Source organism: Mytilus trossulus, chromosome 9, assembly GCF_036588685.1.
Source record: "Mytilus trossulus isolate FHL-02 chromosome 9, PNRI_Mtr1.1.1.hap1, whole genome shotgun sequence".
In the NCBI taxonomy this organism is placed as follows: domain Eukaryota; kingdom Metazoa; phylum Mollusca; class Bivalvia; order Mytilida; family Mytilidae; genus Mytilus; species Mytilus trossulus.
The window spans coordinates 70848221-70866673 of NC_086381.1; the positions used below are offsets into that span (position 1 = coordinate 70848221).

At 35.3% G+C, this 18453-nt stretch overlaps 1 protein-coding gene across 2 annotated transcripts in view; it reads right to left on the reverse strand.

The window, feature by feature from the left end:
* The window catches only part of LOC134683331 (kinesin-like protein KIF18A), a 127805-nt gene that overhangs the window by 101035 nt on the left and 8317 nt on the right, over window positions 1–18453 (reverse strand). For both annotated transcript variants that reach the window (XM_063542561.1, XM_063542562.1), the window contains exon 3: window positions 1449–1606. In XM_063542561.1, coding sequence (XP_063398631.1) covers window positions 1449–1606 — 158 coding nt within the window. The remainder of the gene's footprint in view (window positions 1–1448; window positions 1607–18453) is intronic.

Consider the following 18453-nt stretch of genomic DNA (forward strand, 5'->3'; position numbering starts at 1 on the left):
AGGAATCTGAGAAGTTGTCATTTTTTTTTTATGTGGTTCATAAGTATTTCTTGTTTTTTATATAGATTATGTGAATGATTTTACACTAGTATTTTTTAGGGGCCTTTTATAGCTTGCTGTGTGGTGTGTGTTAAGGCTTGACCAATAACATGTATAATGGTATTCTTTTATTAATTGTGACATTGATGGAGAGTTGTCTCATAGGCACTCATAACACATCTTCCTATATCTATAAGCTGGATATCAAATGGATTCACTTATGAGTAGTTCTGTAGGATCAACACCAGGGGTGGAAGTCACAAAACTTTGCTCAGTGCTCCGAGCACAAAAATCATGCTTGAAACATTGAATCCAGCATTTTCATTGGTTGATTTTGGAGTATGAGTACAAAAAACTGACTTGAAAGTTTTATTGAAAATCACATTCATACTCAGTTATCATGGTTATATCATTACAGTGACTTGACTGTTAGTGTTTTTAGTTTAAACATATTTATTTATAGTGGATTGGGAAACAAGTTTTGCAACTTATATTAATCGCTTTCCACTTTGCGGGTGCGAGTGCTGCCTTGTAGCGGCATTAGCCTACTCTTTTTCGAAATCTACAAGGGTGTCTTTAACGTGCAAGAGATATGGCTCTCTCTTAACACGGGTCAGCCATTTATCATCCCTTCTGACGGACTATTATCGTTTCCTCAAGACCATACTCGCAAATGGTGTCGAGGGAGAGCCGAAAATTGAGTTCTAGAAGTTTTCATCCCAAACGGGAATCGAACCAGGAACCTTTGTGTTAGTAGTCCGATGCTCTAACCACTACACCACGGCTAAGACTGTTAGTGTTGCTATCCACCAATTGCAACTCATTCAAAATTTTGACCAAATTGCAATTTGTTTTATAAAATCAAATTGTTCAACTGGTCAGAATATTGAACAAATTGTTCAGTCAAAATGTGAAAGTGCAAGGTGATAAAATAAAATATACTTACAATCCTATAAGATTTTAACTCCACTTTAATGATGTTATTACTTAATTTTTTTATCAATCTGTATAGTTATATTATAGCCATTACCATACTAAAGGTATCACCTTGCACTTTCACGACTTGACTGGTTTTCTACAGCAGTTGGTTCAAATTTCTGACCAGTTGAACAATTTGGTTTAATAAAACAAATTGCAATTTGGTCAAAATTTTGAATGAATTGCAATTGGTGGATAGCAACACTTAGTCAAGTCACAGTAATTAAAAACAGGTTTATAATCTATAATGGTTTACTTTTACAAATTATGACTTGGATGAGGATTTGTCTCATTGGCACTCATACAACATCTTATTATATCTATATTAGATAACCATGATAACACTCCTTCTGAGTTCTCGTGAAATGATATTTTGCAATTAAACAAAAAGCTACATATATTTGTACATGTTAACACTGAAGCCAATTTACCTCAAGATAAGAGACAGCAATATCACAAGTCTTTTGTCCTTCCACAGCACCAATCCTGTTATATAAATCCATCATAGTTAGGTACATAACTCCTGGCATCGTTGGGTTACCCAACATTGTATGAGTTTTCCCAGCACCTGTTGCTCCATAGGCAAATACTGAAAAAATCATACAAAACTGGTTATATTATCCAAGTTATTCAACTATTTAGCTGTAGAAACAAATGTAGTTAAAACATCCTGTCAGCTGGAAGATTTTTTCATCATGGTTGACATTTATATTTGCTTTGATGATTTTTAACTCCAAACTAGAGGCTCTAAAGAGCCTGTGTCGCTCACCTTGGTATATGTGAATTAAACAAACAGTCAGAGATATAACTCTATAGGGTTATTACAGAAAATAACTTGTGTGTTATTACAGATACTTTTCCTGAAATTTTCTAAATCTGTAATAACATATGTTTGTTATTTGTAAAATTAGTTAATCTATAGTGGACTCTAGGGAACAATTGAGACTTTGCGCAGAAACTAAATGCATAGCCTTGATAATTTATTTTTAAATTGAATTAATACATTTTTGATTATCCATGGTTAATCAATGAGACAAGGCTAATAAGGAATTAACTTAGCTGTGATAACAAGGCTTAGTTATTCAAGGAATGTAACTTATTATATAAGACACTTGGGAATTACTGAGAAACTTGGCAGAACCTCATTACATGCTCTGGTCATTATTTCTTACAATAAATCTAAATACATTGTAATTAAGCATGATTTATGTCTGAGCAAATGTTTTGAAGTGATATAGAGAAGCTGTGATAACACCCTTTAGTTATTACAGGCATATTTTTTCTGTAATAACATATAGGTGTACTATTGAAAATTGGAATACTATTAACTAATCATTTACTAATATACTGTGTATTCATTTCAGGTATCAGTCATCCTTATTATTAAAGCTATAAACCTAGGAAGATGTTGACTCTCATTTATGACTGATACTCAACTAACAGCTTAACCACAGTGAATTTACAATGCCAGTTCTACAGTGCCCTATTGACGGCTGTAATTGGAAATCTCAGGACCTGGATGAAGCATTTGCTGCTGCTCTAACCACTGCTCTACAGATTCATGACAGAACCGTCCACCCACCTCTGGCTCAACCGTCAACGCACAAGTTAAAATTAGACCCACCGTCTATAGCCACAGGATGTGATCCAGATCAATGGTCTGCATTCACCAGACAGTGGAAGATGTATAAAACAGGGATGGCGATCACAGACAATGTCTTGCCTACAGCCCTTTTCTACTGCTGTGACACTAATCTGCGTACAGATATTATGCGTGACCTTCAAGGTGATGTTGCTAGTATGCTAGAGACAGATCTTTTAAAGGCAATCAAAAGGCTGGCTGTCAAAGAAGAAAGCACACTAGTCCAACGCATAAAATTGAACAGGATGACTCAATCACCTGGTTCAAATATCAGAACTTTTTTGGCCAGTCTCAGAGGCCAAGCATCACTGTGCCAGTATAAAGCAACGTGTAAAGAATTAGGTTGCAACCATATATTTGACTATAGTGATGAGATTATAAAAGACAATTTAGTAAGAGGTATTGCAGACCCAGAAATTATGTCTAACCTGCTAGGTGACTCCAAGACAGATAGAACATTAGAAGAGACTGTGTCATTTATTGCTCAGAAAGAGCAGGGTAAAGTCACAAGGAGTGCAGTAGGAGATTCAGCTAGTGCTATGAGTGCCACATGTAATACTCAGAGGCGACCGCAAGCAGCTGGAGCCAAATGTTGGGCTTGTGGTGGTCCTGCTCATGGACAGAGGAATGATCGCAAGGCCAGGTCTAGATTCTGTGAAGCTTGGACATTCACATGTTCTAAATGTACAGTCAAAGGTCATTACACCAAATCTTGCAGCAAGTGCACTACCTGTGGCGTATGGGGCCACCGTGATGCATCTTCTAGAATCTGCACTCAAGGTAAGGGCCACAGGAACGTGTCCAATCAAGGGAAATCAACTAAAGATCAAGAACAAGAACAAGTTGGTTATATCTATGAGCAGCTGTGCACTACATCTGAACAGACGAACCAAGTATCACGTCTTGAACATCACATATTTGATGGACACTGGGTGGCTAGACCCTCAAAACCCCACCCAATGCTCCTGGTGAACATGACACCCCTACCTGAGGACCATTCATCGTTTGGACATCCCATTCAAGACACTTCTCAGCTTAAGACAATCACTATATCCATGGTGGCTGATACAGGATGCCAGAGTTCAATCATACCTTTACAATCTGCAAACAGTCTTGGCATAACAGAAAAGGATCTCCTTCCAGTAAAACTTGTGATGCGTGGAGCTATAAAGGAAGACCTCGGTGTAATTGGAGCAGTCGCAGTAAGTGTTACTACAAAAGACACTACTAGCAGTGCCATGTCAACACGTTTATTGTGTTATGTCTCTGATACCATGGAAAGAGCTTTCATTTGCAGAGAAGCACTCATATCTCTGGGAATTATTCACACCAACTTTCCTAATGTATCAACAGTCACATCTCCAAACATTGCTGCATCTATGGAAAGCTCTGAAGATGTAACCTGCTCTTGTCCTAGACGTCGACCTTCACCACCACCTATTCCCACATCTTTACCACCTGGTCTGAAGGCCACAGAGGAACATGTAGAGTCACTAAAAGAGTGGCTTCTTGATTACTATGGTGCTACAACATTTAATGTATGTGAACATCAACCTCTACCACTTATGAATTGTGAGCCTCTTCAACTCCATGTTGATCCTAATGCCACACCCGTAGCTGTCCACAAACCAGCACTTGTTCCTATCCATTGGCAGGATAAAGTTTATGCTGATCTTGAGAGGGATGTTCGCATTGGTGTACTGGAACAAGTAAGTCAAAACACACCTACAACTTGGTGCTCAAGAATGGTTGTAACCAGCAAGTCGGATGGCACTCCAAGGCGGACAGTAGACCTACAACCACAAAATCGACATTCTGTTCGGCAAACACATCATGTCCCAAGTCCTTTTCATCTAGCTGACCGTGTCCCTCAAGGTATGAAAAAAACAGTGACAGACGCTTGGAATGGGTACCACTCAGTGCCTATTCGTGAAGAAGATCGCCATTTCACAACATTCATCACACCATGGGGGCGCTACAGGTACAAGGTTGCTCCACAGGGATTTATGGCCAGCGGTGACGCTTACAATCAACGATTTGATGCTATAATATCAAACTTCAACGACAAGGTAAAATGTGTGGATGACACATGTATGTGGGCGAACTCCATTGAAGCAGCATTTTTTCAGGCATGTGAATGGTTCGACCTGTGTGCTCGTAACGGCATTACATTAAACCCAAAGAAGTTTCAATTTGCTCAAGACACTGTCAATTTTGCAGGACTTACAATCACCCCAACAAACATACGACCAAGTACTAAGTTCCTAGATGCAATTAGCAACTTCCCAACACCAACTGACATTACTGGTGCAAGAGCTTGGTTTGGGCTCATAAACCAAGGAGCATATGCATTTGCAATGGCAAGACAAATGAAACCTTTTCGTGCTCTATTGAAACCAACCACCACATTCTGCTGGACAAATGAATTAGACGAAGTATTTCACAAGTCAAAAGAGATCATTATCCAGGAGATGAAGGAAGGTGTTCGTCTTTTTGACCCTGCTCGTATGACATGCCTAGCTACCGACTGGTCTGTTGACGGAATTGGATTCTTTTTGATGCAGAAGTACTGTCAGTGCTCAAGTAAAACCCCTACCTGCTGTAATGACGGTTGGAAACTATGTCTAGTTGGCAGCAGATTCACACATCCAGCAGAAAGTAGATATGCTCCTATTGAAGGTGAGGCCTTGGCTGTTGTGTATGCACTTCACCAAACACGCTACTATGTTCTTGGCTGCAAAGACCTTCTTGTTGCAACTGACCACAAGCCACTACTACAGATTCTGAACGATCGATCACTCACAGACATCGACAACAGGCGACTTCTCAACCTCAAAGAGAAAACTTTAGGGTACAGATTTACAATTCTTCATGTACCAGGCAGAAAGAACCTTGGGCCAGATGCAGCGTCACGGTATCCTGTTGGACCACCAGATCGTCTGAACTTACCTGGTGAAGCACCTGAACTTGATTCCCTAGTTAACATGACTGCTCATTATCATTCAGATACACTTACCAGTCTATGTCTACATACAGAGGATAATGATACAGCTAATGACGCCTCCACAGTCGCTGCTGCCACTTGTGCCTTGAATGCTGTTATCACAGTTGTTACTTGGAACATGGTTCGTGAGGCCACTGCATCAGACCCTACATTTGTAAATCTAATCAGGCAGCTGGAAGCAGGGTTCCCAGAAGACCACAAGGAGCTACCAACAGACTTGCGTCCTTACCATCGCTTTGCATCCAGTTTATGCACCGTGGATGGTGTAGTTCTTATGGGCCAACGAATTGTTATACCTCCAGCTCTTCGCAAACCAGTACTCAATGCTTTACATGCAGCCCACCAAGGAGTCAGCGCTATGCGTGCGAGGGCCATGGACTCTGTATATTGGCCTGAGATCACAGTAGATATTGCCCAGGTGAGAGACCAATGTGTTCACTGCCATCAGATGGCTAAGTCAAACCCTATGCAGCCACCATCTGATATTACACCTCCAGATTATCCATTCCAGATGATTTGCAGTGACTACTTCACATATAACAGTAATGACTATGTAGTTATTGTTGACAGGTATTCAAACTGGCCAATGGTATACAAGTCTGAATCAGGTGCCGAAGGACTTGTCAAGAGACTTCGTGAGACGTTCGTGACATTTGGAATCCCAGAAGAATTGACGTCTGATGGAGGTCCACAGTTCACAGCAGGGAAGACTCAAGAGTTTTTAAAGGCCTGGGGAGTTCGTCATAGACTTTCATCAGTTGCAAACCCACACGCTAACTGCAGGGCTGAGATAGCGGTAAAAACAGTAAAACGCATGCTGGTGGACAACATTACTGCTGTTGGATCTCTGGATGTTGACAAATTCCAGAGAGCCTTACTAATGTACAGAAATTCTATTGACCCAGAGACAAAAGCATCACCAGCATTGATTCTGTTTGGACGACCCATTCGTGATGCCATTCCCATACTGATGGGTAGATATTCTCCACATGAAACATGGACTGAGTTAATGTCTCATCGAGAGATGGCTCTTGCCAAACGTCATTCAAGGGAACATGAACGGTGGAATGAACACACTCATCACCTGCCAACACTACAGGTTGGAGATCATGTATACATACAGAACTTGGTAGGCAACCATCCCAGAAGATGGGAACGTACAGGAACAGTTGTTGAAGTACGCCAATACCACCAGTATGTTATACGTGTAGATGGCACAGGCCGAGTAACTATCCGCAACCGCCAACACCTTCGAAAGTTCACTCCTTTTCAAACCAACCAAACACATGGTACTTTGATGGCACCTACTGCAGTTCAACATCCAGAAGTGATCTTGAGCTCTCCATCTACACCCAAGACAACACAGCCACAAGTACCCAAGATTCCAGTGTCTTTATCACCAACAAGAATCTTAAGTCAACCAGCTGCATTGAATGAGACACCAATTGTAGTCCCCACTCAAAAACAGGGTACACAGACTCAGACAATTCAACAGCCTTCACAAATAGATTTGGACCAGTCATTCCACCAGACCCCTGAACCAGATGTACCTTCAATGTCTAGAGTACCACGTGCTCTATCCCGTCTTCAGCCACATAATAAAGCTGGAGAAAAGGAACTATTGACACCACGAAGACCGAGCCGCCGCAACACAACAGAACATAACATTGATGAATCAGGAACTGATTAATGAGATATGCAAAGACATTTATAAGTGAATCTAGAGACTTTGCGTTTAAAATTGTGAAAGGACACCATACACTTAAAATTGTGAAAGGACACTATATGTTTCAAATTGTGAAAGGACACCATATGTTTAAAATTGTGAAAGGACACCATACGTTTAATCTTGTTCGCTTCCGGATGACTTTAACAGAACATTCCTATAGACTTGACTTGGTTTAAGTTTTTTTTTTCGTATACAAAAAACTTGTCCCCCGGGGAGGAGATAACTAATCATTTACTAATATACTGTGTATTCATTTCAGGTATCAGTCATCCTTATTATTAAAGCTATAAACCTAGGAAGATGTTGACTCTCATTTAACTATGAACTGCTACATCTTTCAATAGTTAAGTATACATGTACATAAAGACAATAGTAATATTAATAGAACTTGTATACATTTTAACTAAACTTATGATGTATATTATCCCTTTCAAACATGTAACATACATATGTTATCACAGTTCTTTAATGTTTTAGTCCACAATAACAAATGTATGTTATTTTCCTGTAATAACCCTATAGAGTTATATCCCTGACTGACAAAGGAAGCGGACAGTTCATGACAAAATTGTGTTTAGGTGATTGTGATGTGTTTGTACATCTTCCTTTACTGAACATTCTTGCTGCTCACAATTATCTGTATCTATAAAGAACTTGTTCGTGTAGTTTCAGTGGAAACTGTTAGTAAAAATTTACAAATTTTATGAAAATTGTTAAAAATTGATTATAAATATATATCTTTATTGCAAAAAACATGAAACCCTGACGGGTTAAAATGCAAACATAGTACATTGTATACACAAGTGACAAGAAACATAACTATACATGATAAATGTTTTTAAAAAGTGAAGTTGATATTAATAACATATATCTATATATATATAGATGTATATAATAATTGACCAATGTGGACCTTATTTTCGCAATTCCATAGATTGCTTTATATAGTGTACAACACTAGACAAAATATCTTTATTGGGATCTAGAATAGTTTTAAGTTTAGAGTTTGAGTCAAGCTGGTTAAAATTAGGATAATGGGTTTTAATTGCATTTATAAGGGAATGTCTTACATTACTGTTAATTTGGCAATGAAGGAAAAAGTGTTCCTCATCATCTAAAATTTTACAAACTTAGCACAGTCTGTGTTCTATTTGAATTTTTTTATAACGTCCTAATTCAATTTCCAAATTATGATCACTTACACATAATTTTGTTAAAAGCTGACGACTATTAAAATTGTTTAGATTGTGCAGGTAGTCCTCAAATTTAATTTCATTTTTAAAGTTTACTATAAAGATAAAGTTTTGAACTGTTATCAATATTTGAAAGTTTTTGAAGAGTGATGTTATTATACTTTTCCTTCACTATACATTTAAAAGTTTTTTTGAGTGAATTTTTTATAAGTTGAAAAGGTTTATCAAAATCAACATATTGTTCTTCATCAATATTAAATTCTTTAAAAATATGCTTGGCAAAAGGGTACCAAGTATATATTCCATCATCAGACATAGACTTATTTATTGCAAAAGCTTCTTTAACAAGAGGGTTTATTTCATGGCAGTTTATTCTACAAACATATAATAAAACTTGAGTTTTAATAAAAGAGTCAAGTGGAAATCGTCCTAACTCAGACTTTGCAGCTATATTACATGAGGTTTTTTTAATTCCAAGTACAGTTTTACAAAATTTATGATGCACTTTCTCAAAGCTGAATCTATCTGTCAATGATAAAATATCACAGTTAGTTCCATGCAAAGTGGCTCTATGTATGGCTCTATAAATTGAGTAATAATCTTCCATAAACCAGATCTCGCTATTATATAAAATTATGGGTTTAATTAGTGAATCAAATAATTTACATGATAAATCAACAGGGACATGATGAAAATTAGACATATATTTTTTTAGTGAAAATAACACTTTAAGCGCTATTTTGGATAGTTCATGTGTAGATCTCTTAAATTTTCCTTTATTATCAATAATGTTCCTAAGAAAATTATACTCTTTAACTTCAGTTAAAGGGAAACTTCGCAAAAAAATCAAAAATTGATATTACAATGTATGTCCATTCTGTATAAAAATGCTCAAATTTATAGATATTAAAGTTTTATTCCGCTAAATAAGAGATCACCATCGATTTTAAATTTTGAGTATCAGTTCTCTGCGCTCCACCATTTTGTTCCCTACTCCGATGAAAAATCCTGATATGTCTATAAACCACAAAGGAACAAAACTAAAGTAAACGATGTAGTCGTAATTGCGTGTCGATATCTTGTCAATCGTACGGTTGTTTTATCTGACTGACTAATTTGATACGGAAAATGGTCTTATTTTTTTAAATAACCATATAGTCTGTTATTTTTAAACTGATAATATTGTAATTAGTTAAAAAGTCAAAGTTCAAATCATAAATAAGTGTTCCGTGGAAATTGTTTTCGAAAATCTAATTCGTTCTTAATTCTTTAAAGTAATAAACTTTATTTAAATAACTTCGGATCTTCCCTCATCTGATCACCAGCATGGCTAAAGGTATTACTCCCAAAGGTATTGGAAGGGGTGTAAGGTGACACGTCCAGGTATTCAATCGATTTCCTGTCCGGCGGGCTTGCAAGTTCTTGCATCGTTTCACTTCTGTAGGTATTGATCAGTGTATACGACCTGACGACCGTAACTTATAACTTTCCATTTTGAACTATCAGGTGCATGTATAATATACATTTTTGTCTTGCGTGTTCGAAAGTGATATAATATACCAGTCATTACTGAAGTCATACGCTTGTTTATAAATAACATATCTGGTGTAAAGAATATTATTTATAAAAATACAAATACAAAAAAAAAAATTAATTGAAGAAATACAAATCTATTTACATATTTTTCCAAGGGTTAATTTGGGAAAATGTAATATATACTCGTTGTCAATAGTTTAGGACAGATTGGAACATACCAGAATTATTGATTTAAAAAAATGTTCGGAACTATAGCGCAATTTTAAATATGTATACATGTATACATTGAACATAAGAAAGAAACATACATTTTGTGTAAATTGTGGTAAAAGTTTTGTAAATAGACTAGTCCACGTATGCCAACAGTATGTAATCAAAGAATTCGATAGACTATTGTATACCAAAAGAAGAAGAAGAAAAAAAGAAACAATTTGATTTAAATACAGGTCAATTTATAACTTGCTTTGGTTCATCGAAGTTAAGAACATAGTAAACTCACAGATTTATATATCAATTAGATTGTTCTCGAATAAAGGACGAAATTCGTCATCATCACAATTGTTCCGACATTAATTCATGTAAAATATATGCAACTGGATGTACACTAATAATCCCCAAGGGATGTGAATATTTTCTAGGAAAACTATTGAGTATCAATTTCGGGATTCATTTTCTTTCTTGATATTCAATGACAGCAATTTAAAGAATAAACTGCTTGTCGGATATTTGTCCGCTTTAGGGGTATTCTTGCAAGTTGAACAGACTTATAATAACATTCAAAAGTGTGGAAAGATAACATTAAATTCGTTGTCTTTTAATTTTGAACATCGTTGGTCAAATAGTTATTTAAGTATATATATATAAACGTTGGGAGACGACGACTATTATAGTACAGTCATGGGACAAAAGTGAGTTCTCACTCGAAAAATGTCCAATCATTTCAACTAAAATCAATATTTTTCAAAAAAATATTACAAAGTAACTGTATGAGCGATTTAAAAAAAAATAGATACCAAAAGATGTAAAAATGTCTGGAGTTTTATTGTTTATTTAGTCATAATTTTTTTAGTTCCGTTTCCATCATCTGATGAGTTAAACACAAATGCAAATTTTTGCGATTTTAATTTGGTTAGAATAATAGCAAACTTTTCAAGAAATAGTTTTCTTTGTGTTCATCTCGTCAAAAAATTAAAATGAGCATGCATAATATATCATAACCAAATAAACAATAAAACTTCAGAAATTTCTACATCTTTTGGTATCTATATTATGAAAATCGCTCATACAGTTACTTCGTAATAATTTTTTGAAAAATAACATTTTTAGTTGAAATGATAGGACTTTTTTTGACTGGGAACTCACTTTTGTCCAATGACTGTAGTCTCAGATTTTAATAAGGACGTTCCCAATTATGAATTAATTTGGTTGACGTTTTTCACATTTGAAAAGAATATCTATTCGTAATTTTTGGATTCCATTCCATGAAGATCCTTTAATTTCCTGTCATCTTTTTAAACCTCTTAAGTACAAAAGTTTTTTTTCTTTATCGTACATATTATATTCCGCTTCGGTAGAGTTACAGTACAGGTAGGGACTTATTTTTATGGAAGCCTTAATCCGTCTAGATGTCAGACTAGTCGGACAGTAGTCCCTGTGTAATAAACACCTGCTGTGATATTACCTGTGCAATACCGATGGAGGGTCGTAAATATGTCCCACCTTGATAAGAATTGAATTTTACCTGTACATATATTTTATTATTAATAGAGGATAAATAAATGTTTAATATTGAATAAAACTTCAATAAACTTATATAACTTTTATATGTACATGTATGTGAAGTTGTTATACAAATGGAAAAAAATACGATTTTTAACAATGTATTGCTAATCGTAAATATTTCATATTATTCAACATAATAAAAACCAGGACGATTTTCAATGGAAGTTTTCATAAAAAATGTTGAGCCATCAATCAAAAATAAACTTGATCCCGTATTATAGTTTTAAAAGTTTATTGTAGTATCAAATTCATGTTAAAACCAGATGCCGCGTGCTTACTTACTATTAAACTTATTTTCCGTCAACCTTTAAAACAATTACCTTTTTATAACTATATTTATAAAGCCCTGAACATATTTCGGATTCTAGTATTTATATAAAAGTTTAAAAAGCAGATTGTAGTATTCTAAAGTTTATAAACAAACAAATTAATTAAACTATCATTTTTCATTCGACATTACGTTCCCCGCCGGAGCCTCCACATCTATTTATCAAAGTTCATACCTGTCAATCATTACTCGAAAGTTAAACATTTTGGTCAGCCAGATCACGCGTGCTTGCTATTTAAACAATTATTTTATTTATTACAATATCTTTTTAGCCGTGAACATTAATATTTATAAAAAAATTAAACAAACTTTACTAAATTTACATATAATGGAAATAACAATTTTGCTGACACGTGAATCTTTTTTTAAATCAATTTTTACGAATTGTGCCAATCAATACACGAATGTTTTTAATTTTGATGTTTATTTGTTGGAATTAAAATTAATCATGATTAGCGGATTTAAAAAAAAATGTATTTGAATTATTCATTTAAACTAAATTTCATGCTGATGGGTATTTCCGAACCTAATTAACTTAAAAAGAGGTGTCCGAATAAAGACATGATCGTGGATATGAGAATTAATAAAATAAAATTGGTACTTGATATGTATTAAACAACAATTGTTAGACTCTTTTCGTACAATATAAGTAGCCCTTAAAAGGACTGTTTTGAATTGATGTAATCTTGCATTCATCTTCATTTCAGCTTCATGCCCACGACTTTCAGTTGGTACTCTGGTGTTTTCAGCTTGTCATCAAAATACTTGAGAGACTTGCCACTGGATCTCTCTGGGAATATCTTCTTGGGTAGATCTCCCGTAGCTCGCCCGTCTACTTGAACTGCTATCGGTAGTACTTTGAAGATATGGTCGATGAAATTGTTACAGATGTTTATGGTCATATCTTCTCTCCAAACAGACTTGATGCCATTGATGAGATCTTCTTTTGTTCTTGGTTCTTTTTTGGACAATCTAGACTTCATCATGCTCCACACCATCTCTATTGGGTTAAAATCGGGACTCTCTGCTGGCCAAACATCCCACCAGTTAATATTGTGCTGCCTCATAAAGTCTTTTGTTGCATTTGCAGTATGCTTAGGGTCATTATCCTGCTGAAATCGATGAGTGTCAGGGTATACTCGGTTGATGAATGGTATTAGGCCTGTCACCAGTATCGAGTTGATATAGAAGTCTGATGTCATGATGTTTTCAAATATCAGAATACTTGTGGTCCCCCGACGACTTATACCGGCCCAAACGTGTACCTTCAGTGGGTGCTTAGGTTTAGGTAGAACTGGAGCAACGGAGTCTTTTTCTCGGTAGATGATAACCTTGTTATCGTGCAGTTGCACGGAACATTCGTCAGTGAAGATTATATTGTCAAAGTTATCGTTGTCTGCAATGGCCGCCTTAGAAAACAGAACCCGTTTCAACTTGTTAGGTTCTCGAACCATCTGTCCATATCTAGGTGAGGAAGCTGTATAACCGGCTGCTTTAATGACTTTTTTGACAGTTGATTTGCTGGTGTGTGTACCCTTGTCTGCTAAAAGACGCTGAATGTCCGTAGACGTTTGAGTAGGTTTTTTAGCCAAAGCATTCTTTACAAAGTTGACATCATGATCGGTGATATATTGGAAAGTTGGTAATTTTTCTTCTTCCTTGCTCAAATTGTCGTAGCCTATCTTGCCACTTTGGTATCTTTTAATGACATGTTTAACGGTACCCCAGGTAACATCTACGCTTCTGGCGGCTAGCTTATTTACAATGGCATAAACTGGCCAGCTCTGTCTATACAAAGCGATGATTTCTAGGTTGTCTTGATGTGTAAGCTTAAACTTCGGCATGGTATGTGAAGATATCGAACTATACTGATAAGTTAAATTTACAAATGCTATTTAAATGCATCCCCTAACATGACATGTGTATTGCACGGGAAATGACCAGGAGTCGACTTGTCTGGGTGAACACCTGTAGACCATCATCTGGTTACATTAATACACATGTCAAATTAATCGTGAGAAAGAAAGTTGGAACTTCAAATCGTGTGTTACTGACACTAGCCCCATACGACTTTTGTAAAAGAATATTTCATATCAATTAAATATACTTTAAATAAATTAATAAACTATAATGCGTGGATGTAGATATTTTACTCATAAATCTATATTGTTTTCACTCTTAATTGATCATATTAATTTCAGATCATTAAGATATTCATTACCCATCATCTTAACTTAAAAGATAAGAAAGATACTTTCTATGTATAATTTATAAATATATATATATATTAAAATAAAAACGGGGGAAAAACAAAAAAAGAAATAAATAAAAAGATATTCTGAGAATAATGAGGTCCTTAAATATAAAGAATAAAGAATAATGGACAAAAAATTTAAAGAATAGAGAAAATGAATACAAATTTAATGGAATTAAAAATTAAACCAAAGGACCTCCATTTAGACCCCCATAAATACATTACATAAGTTTTGTCACTGGCGTATATTAAAGGCTGAAAATTATTAGTAATTTACCTACTTCGACAATAAAATGAAACAATTTCCATATATGAGTTATTAAATGAGGTGTTACGAATATTGACCTAAAATAAAAAATACTTAAAATAATTAATAATTAATAATCAACTTTTGAAATTTAATTGGAAATTAAGTATTTAATAATAGTATAATTATATCAAAGGAAATCCACACAAGCTGTGCGATTGTTTGATGTCCTGAAATGAACTCATAATATTATTCTGACTTCAAAGAATGTTTTTATTTCAAATATTGTTTATTTTTTCCTCAAAGACTGTTTATTTTACTTGAGCTGTTTTCATTAATAAGATTTATAATAATTTAATATAAATATAACTATATTTTTTCATTAATCATTATAATCAGTATGGCTATCAGAGCTGCTACACGAGAATTCAGTCACTTTCTTGTAAAGTATGATGATGACACTATCTACACATGTCCTAGAATAAAGATTGTAACAGAAGGCCGTGTCCGCATCGGCGAGCGGTACCCAGTCATTTATGGCACTAGCTCCGACAACCCAGAAACAGCTGAGATATTAGACACGGGTGATTACATCCTTATGAAACAGAAAGAAACTGAGCATGCAGTTGCTCCGTCATCGCCACTATCATCACCAGATTCGCCAGCTAAATCAGCTTCTTCACCTGACTCGCAACCAGATACAGAGTATACTATACGCAAAAGAAAAAGGGTGATTCGTCGTGCACCTAAGGTTAAAAGAGTCAAACAACTTGCTGTCATGCTGAGCACTGGAGAGGGGACCAGCGACCCGTATCAGTACAGGTCGCCGTCAGTTTCGCCGGAACTTCCACCTCATCTCTTGGCTCCAACACCACCTTCACCAACTACTCCAGCAACTCCGCCACCAGTGTGTAAAGCAGCTACTACTCAAACAACACCAACCAACAAGGACCCACCTGCTTTTTCAATACAGCAGTCTCTCCAAGCTATTGAAAAACAGATGCAACTCTCCAACACCAGAATAGCCGAGATGGAAAGACTAATGATAAACCAAGGCAATATAATTAAAGAGCAAGGCAATATTATTAAAGAGCAAGGCAATATCATAAAAGAGCTAGCTACAAAGCAGAGAACTGCCCATCTTACGCCTTTACCAATAACTCCAATCCTCGCTCCAATCAGACTACCAACTACTCCAGCTACACCCACAACGCCGAGAATTCCCCAACCTCTGCCAGATTTGCCACTAACACCTACATCATCGTTACCAGACTCGCCTCAACCTCAGCCAATTATGCAACGCATAGTCATGCCTATGCATTTGTTCAATGACATTCCCGAGCACATGCGTCTAACAGAAGATGACCTCAGCAAGTATTCAAACTGTGGAACAAACCCTGGATCGTTTGGGGTTTTATTGCTAAAGCACTTTTCCCCGGAATTATTCACCTCAGATCAACTACGTATCCACTATTCGTACAGGGGCGGTGGTAAACTTAGCAAAAGGCCATTAGAAGACAACAGAAAGAATGTGATTAAGAGGTATGTCACTGCACTCTTCCCATCAGTCAACACAGAGTCAGCCTATCATGCTTTAGTCGTTGAGAAGTTGAACCAGTATCTTCGTCGACCAGTCCAACCAGCCACCAGGAAGTGTTAAAAACGTTTATGTGTGACATTATTAAATCATAAAATGTTTAAACTGTGTAATATATCATCATCATTACATGCCATACATTTTGTTTTATTAATGAATTAAATCTCATATTCACTTGTTTCATTCTTGTTCTTCAATTATTTAAATAGAATATTTGCATTTCTACCGACGACAAAAAAACAGAAAATTACGACATAGAAACAAAAAAAATCAGATCGTCTATTCCATATTCAAATACATTGTAAATTGTCATATTGGGTCTTGATTCGTAATCTTCATGAGTTATTATTTGCGTTCTATTCAGTAATACTTTACCATCAACCTTACGCCCGGCAGACACACAAAAAAAAAGAAGGAAAATTCACAACTTGACTACCAGTATTAAAGAAACGTCAAACTATACAAGTATCAATGTATATTTCCCGTTAATCTGTTTGAAACAATCTTTTTTTTTTAATACAATATATATAACGTACGCCGTGTTTATTCCGAACTTCAAAGCAGATCTCCAAATATATTATTTAAATGGAAATACGGGAAATGACTGATAAATATAAACATAAAATAGTTAAAGAAGACTACAGCTACATGAATGTAAATGGATTAAATTTCTAATCTCGTAAATCAATTGTTAATGGAGCTCGATCAAGAGCCTCAGAAACCGCACAATACTGTCAATCATTCCACATCAAATTTAATCATGAATGATTTTCCCACGGTCGTTCAGTAAGGTCACCTGGGTTTACTGTTACGATATTTCCCGCCATATAAATATCTTGTGCAGTGGACAAAATCGATCTGTATTAATATGTCTATTTTTAGCATTCAATATTGTGAGTGAGGTCAAGTTAAATTAAAAATATATGCATCATGGAATTGTCTTTTCAAGGCAAATATTTATTTAGATTTAACATACAAGTATATATGGATTGTGCGTAAATTAATTTTATGAATTAAGAGTCAATACGGCACCGTTAAATTATTTAAATGTGAGGAATTGCATAACTTTGCAATATTTTGTATTTACCGGGTCAAACTAAAACGTACGCAAATAATTCTGCTAATCAATGGGATGACATGGGAAATAAATCAGTCAAACAAAAATAACCTTCTAGAATAAAAATATATTTAATTTTTTTATGCAAACATATAAAAAAAAGATACAAAAAAAAAACCCAAAACATAAAATAAAAATAATTTTGAGAAAAAAACAAAGAAAATATATAGCAGTTGCAATATAAAAACCGTTAAATAAAAGAAATGCGCTATTTTTATTAAAACAAAATGTTCTCCAGTACTTCACCTGTAAAAATATTTTATGTCAAAAACGATGTAGAACTTATGTAATCAATAAAGTGACTGAGTGGTTAAAATTACAGGTAACCTGATTCTGAAATCAGTGAACCGTAATTCTAGTAGCACGGATTAAGATGAAAGCAAAAGTATATTGCCAATCACACCTGGATCTGTTGATTAATTACCATACTACCTACCATAAAAATGTCCGATTATTCATATCCGACTAGACGGATTAAGACATCCATAAAAATAAGTCCCTACCCGTACTGTATCTTCAGATAGTTTCAGATATTAATTAATACATGGCTTTCAAAAGTCTAAATGTAAGTGTTCTCGTACATTTTTTCGCCTAATAAAGACAAATAAAAATAATTTAGTAAAGCTATTTCTAATTTCTAAGTCCCCCTTTTTTATGAGACATAAAGCAAGGACAAGACTTGTATATCATTTCATTCTGACATATGAATTAAGTTTCCCGTCTTTAACCGAAAATTGTGTATTTCTTAGTAAATTAACTTATTTGAATTCACATAAATAATAACACCAAATATAATTAAATAATTCCACGGCGATCAATTTTTATTTGTCACCAACTTGAATATGTATTTTTAATGTGTGTATTAAATGCTCCCACTGATCCGAATAGACAGTCACACCTGGCAAGGTGTGCCCTAGAGGCGTGGTTAAATATCGAAGTGCAAATACAAATTTACCTTTCAACAAGCCATCTACGAGTATTGCCACATAACCGTGAATACACACATC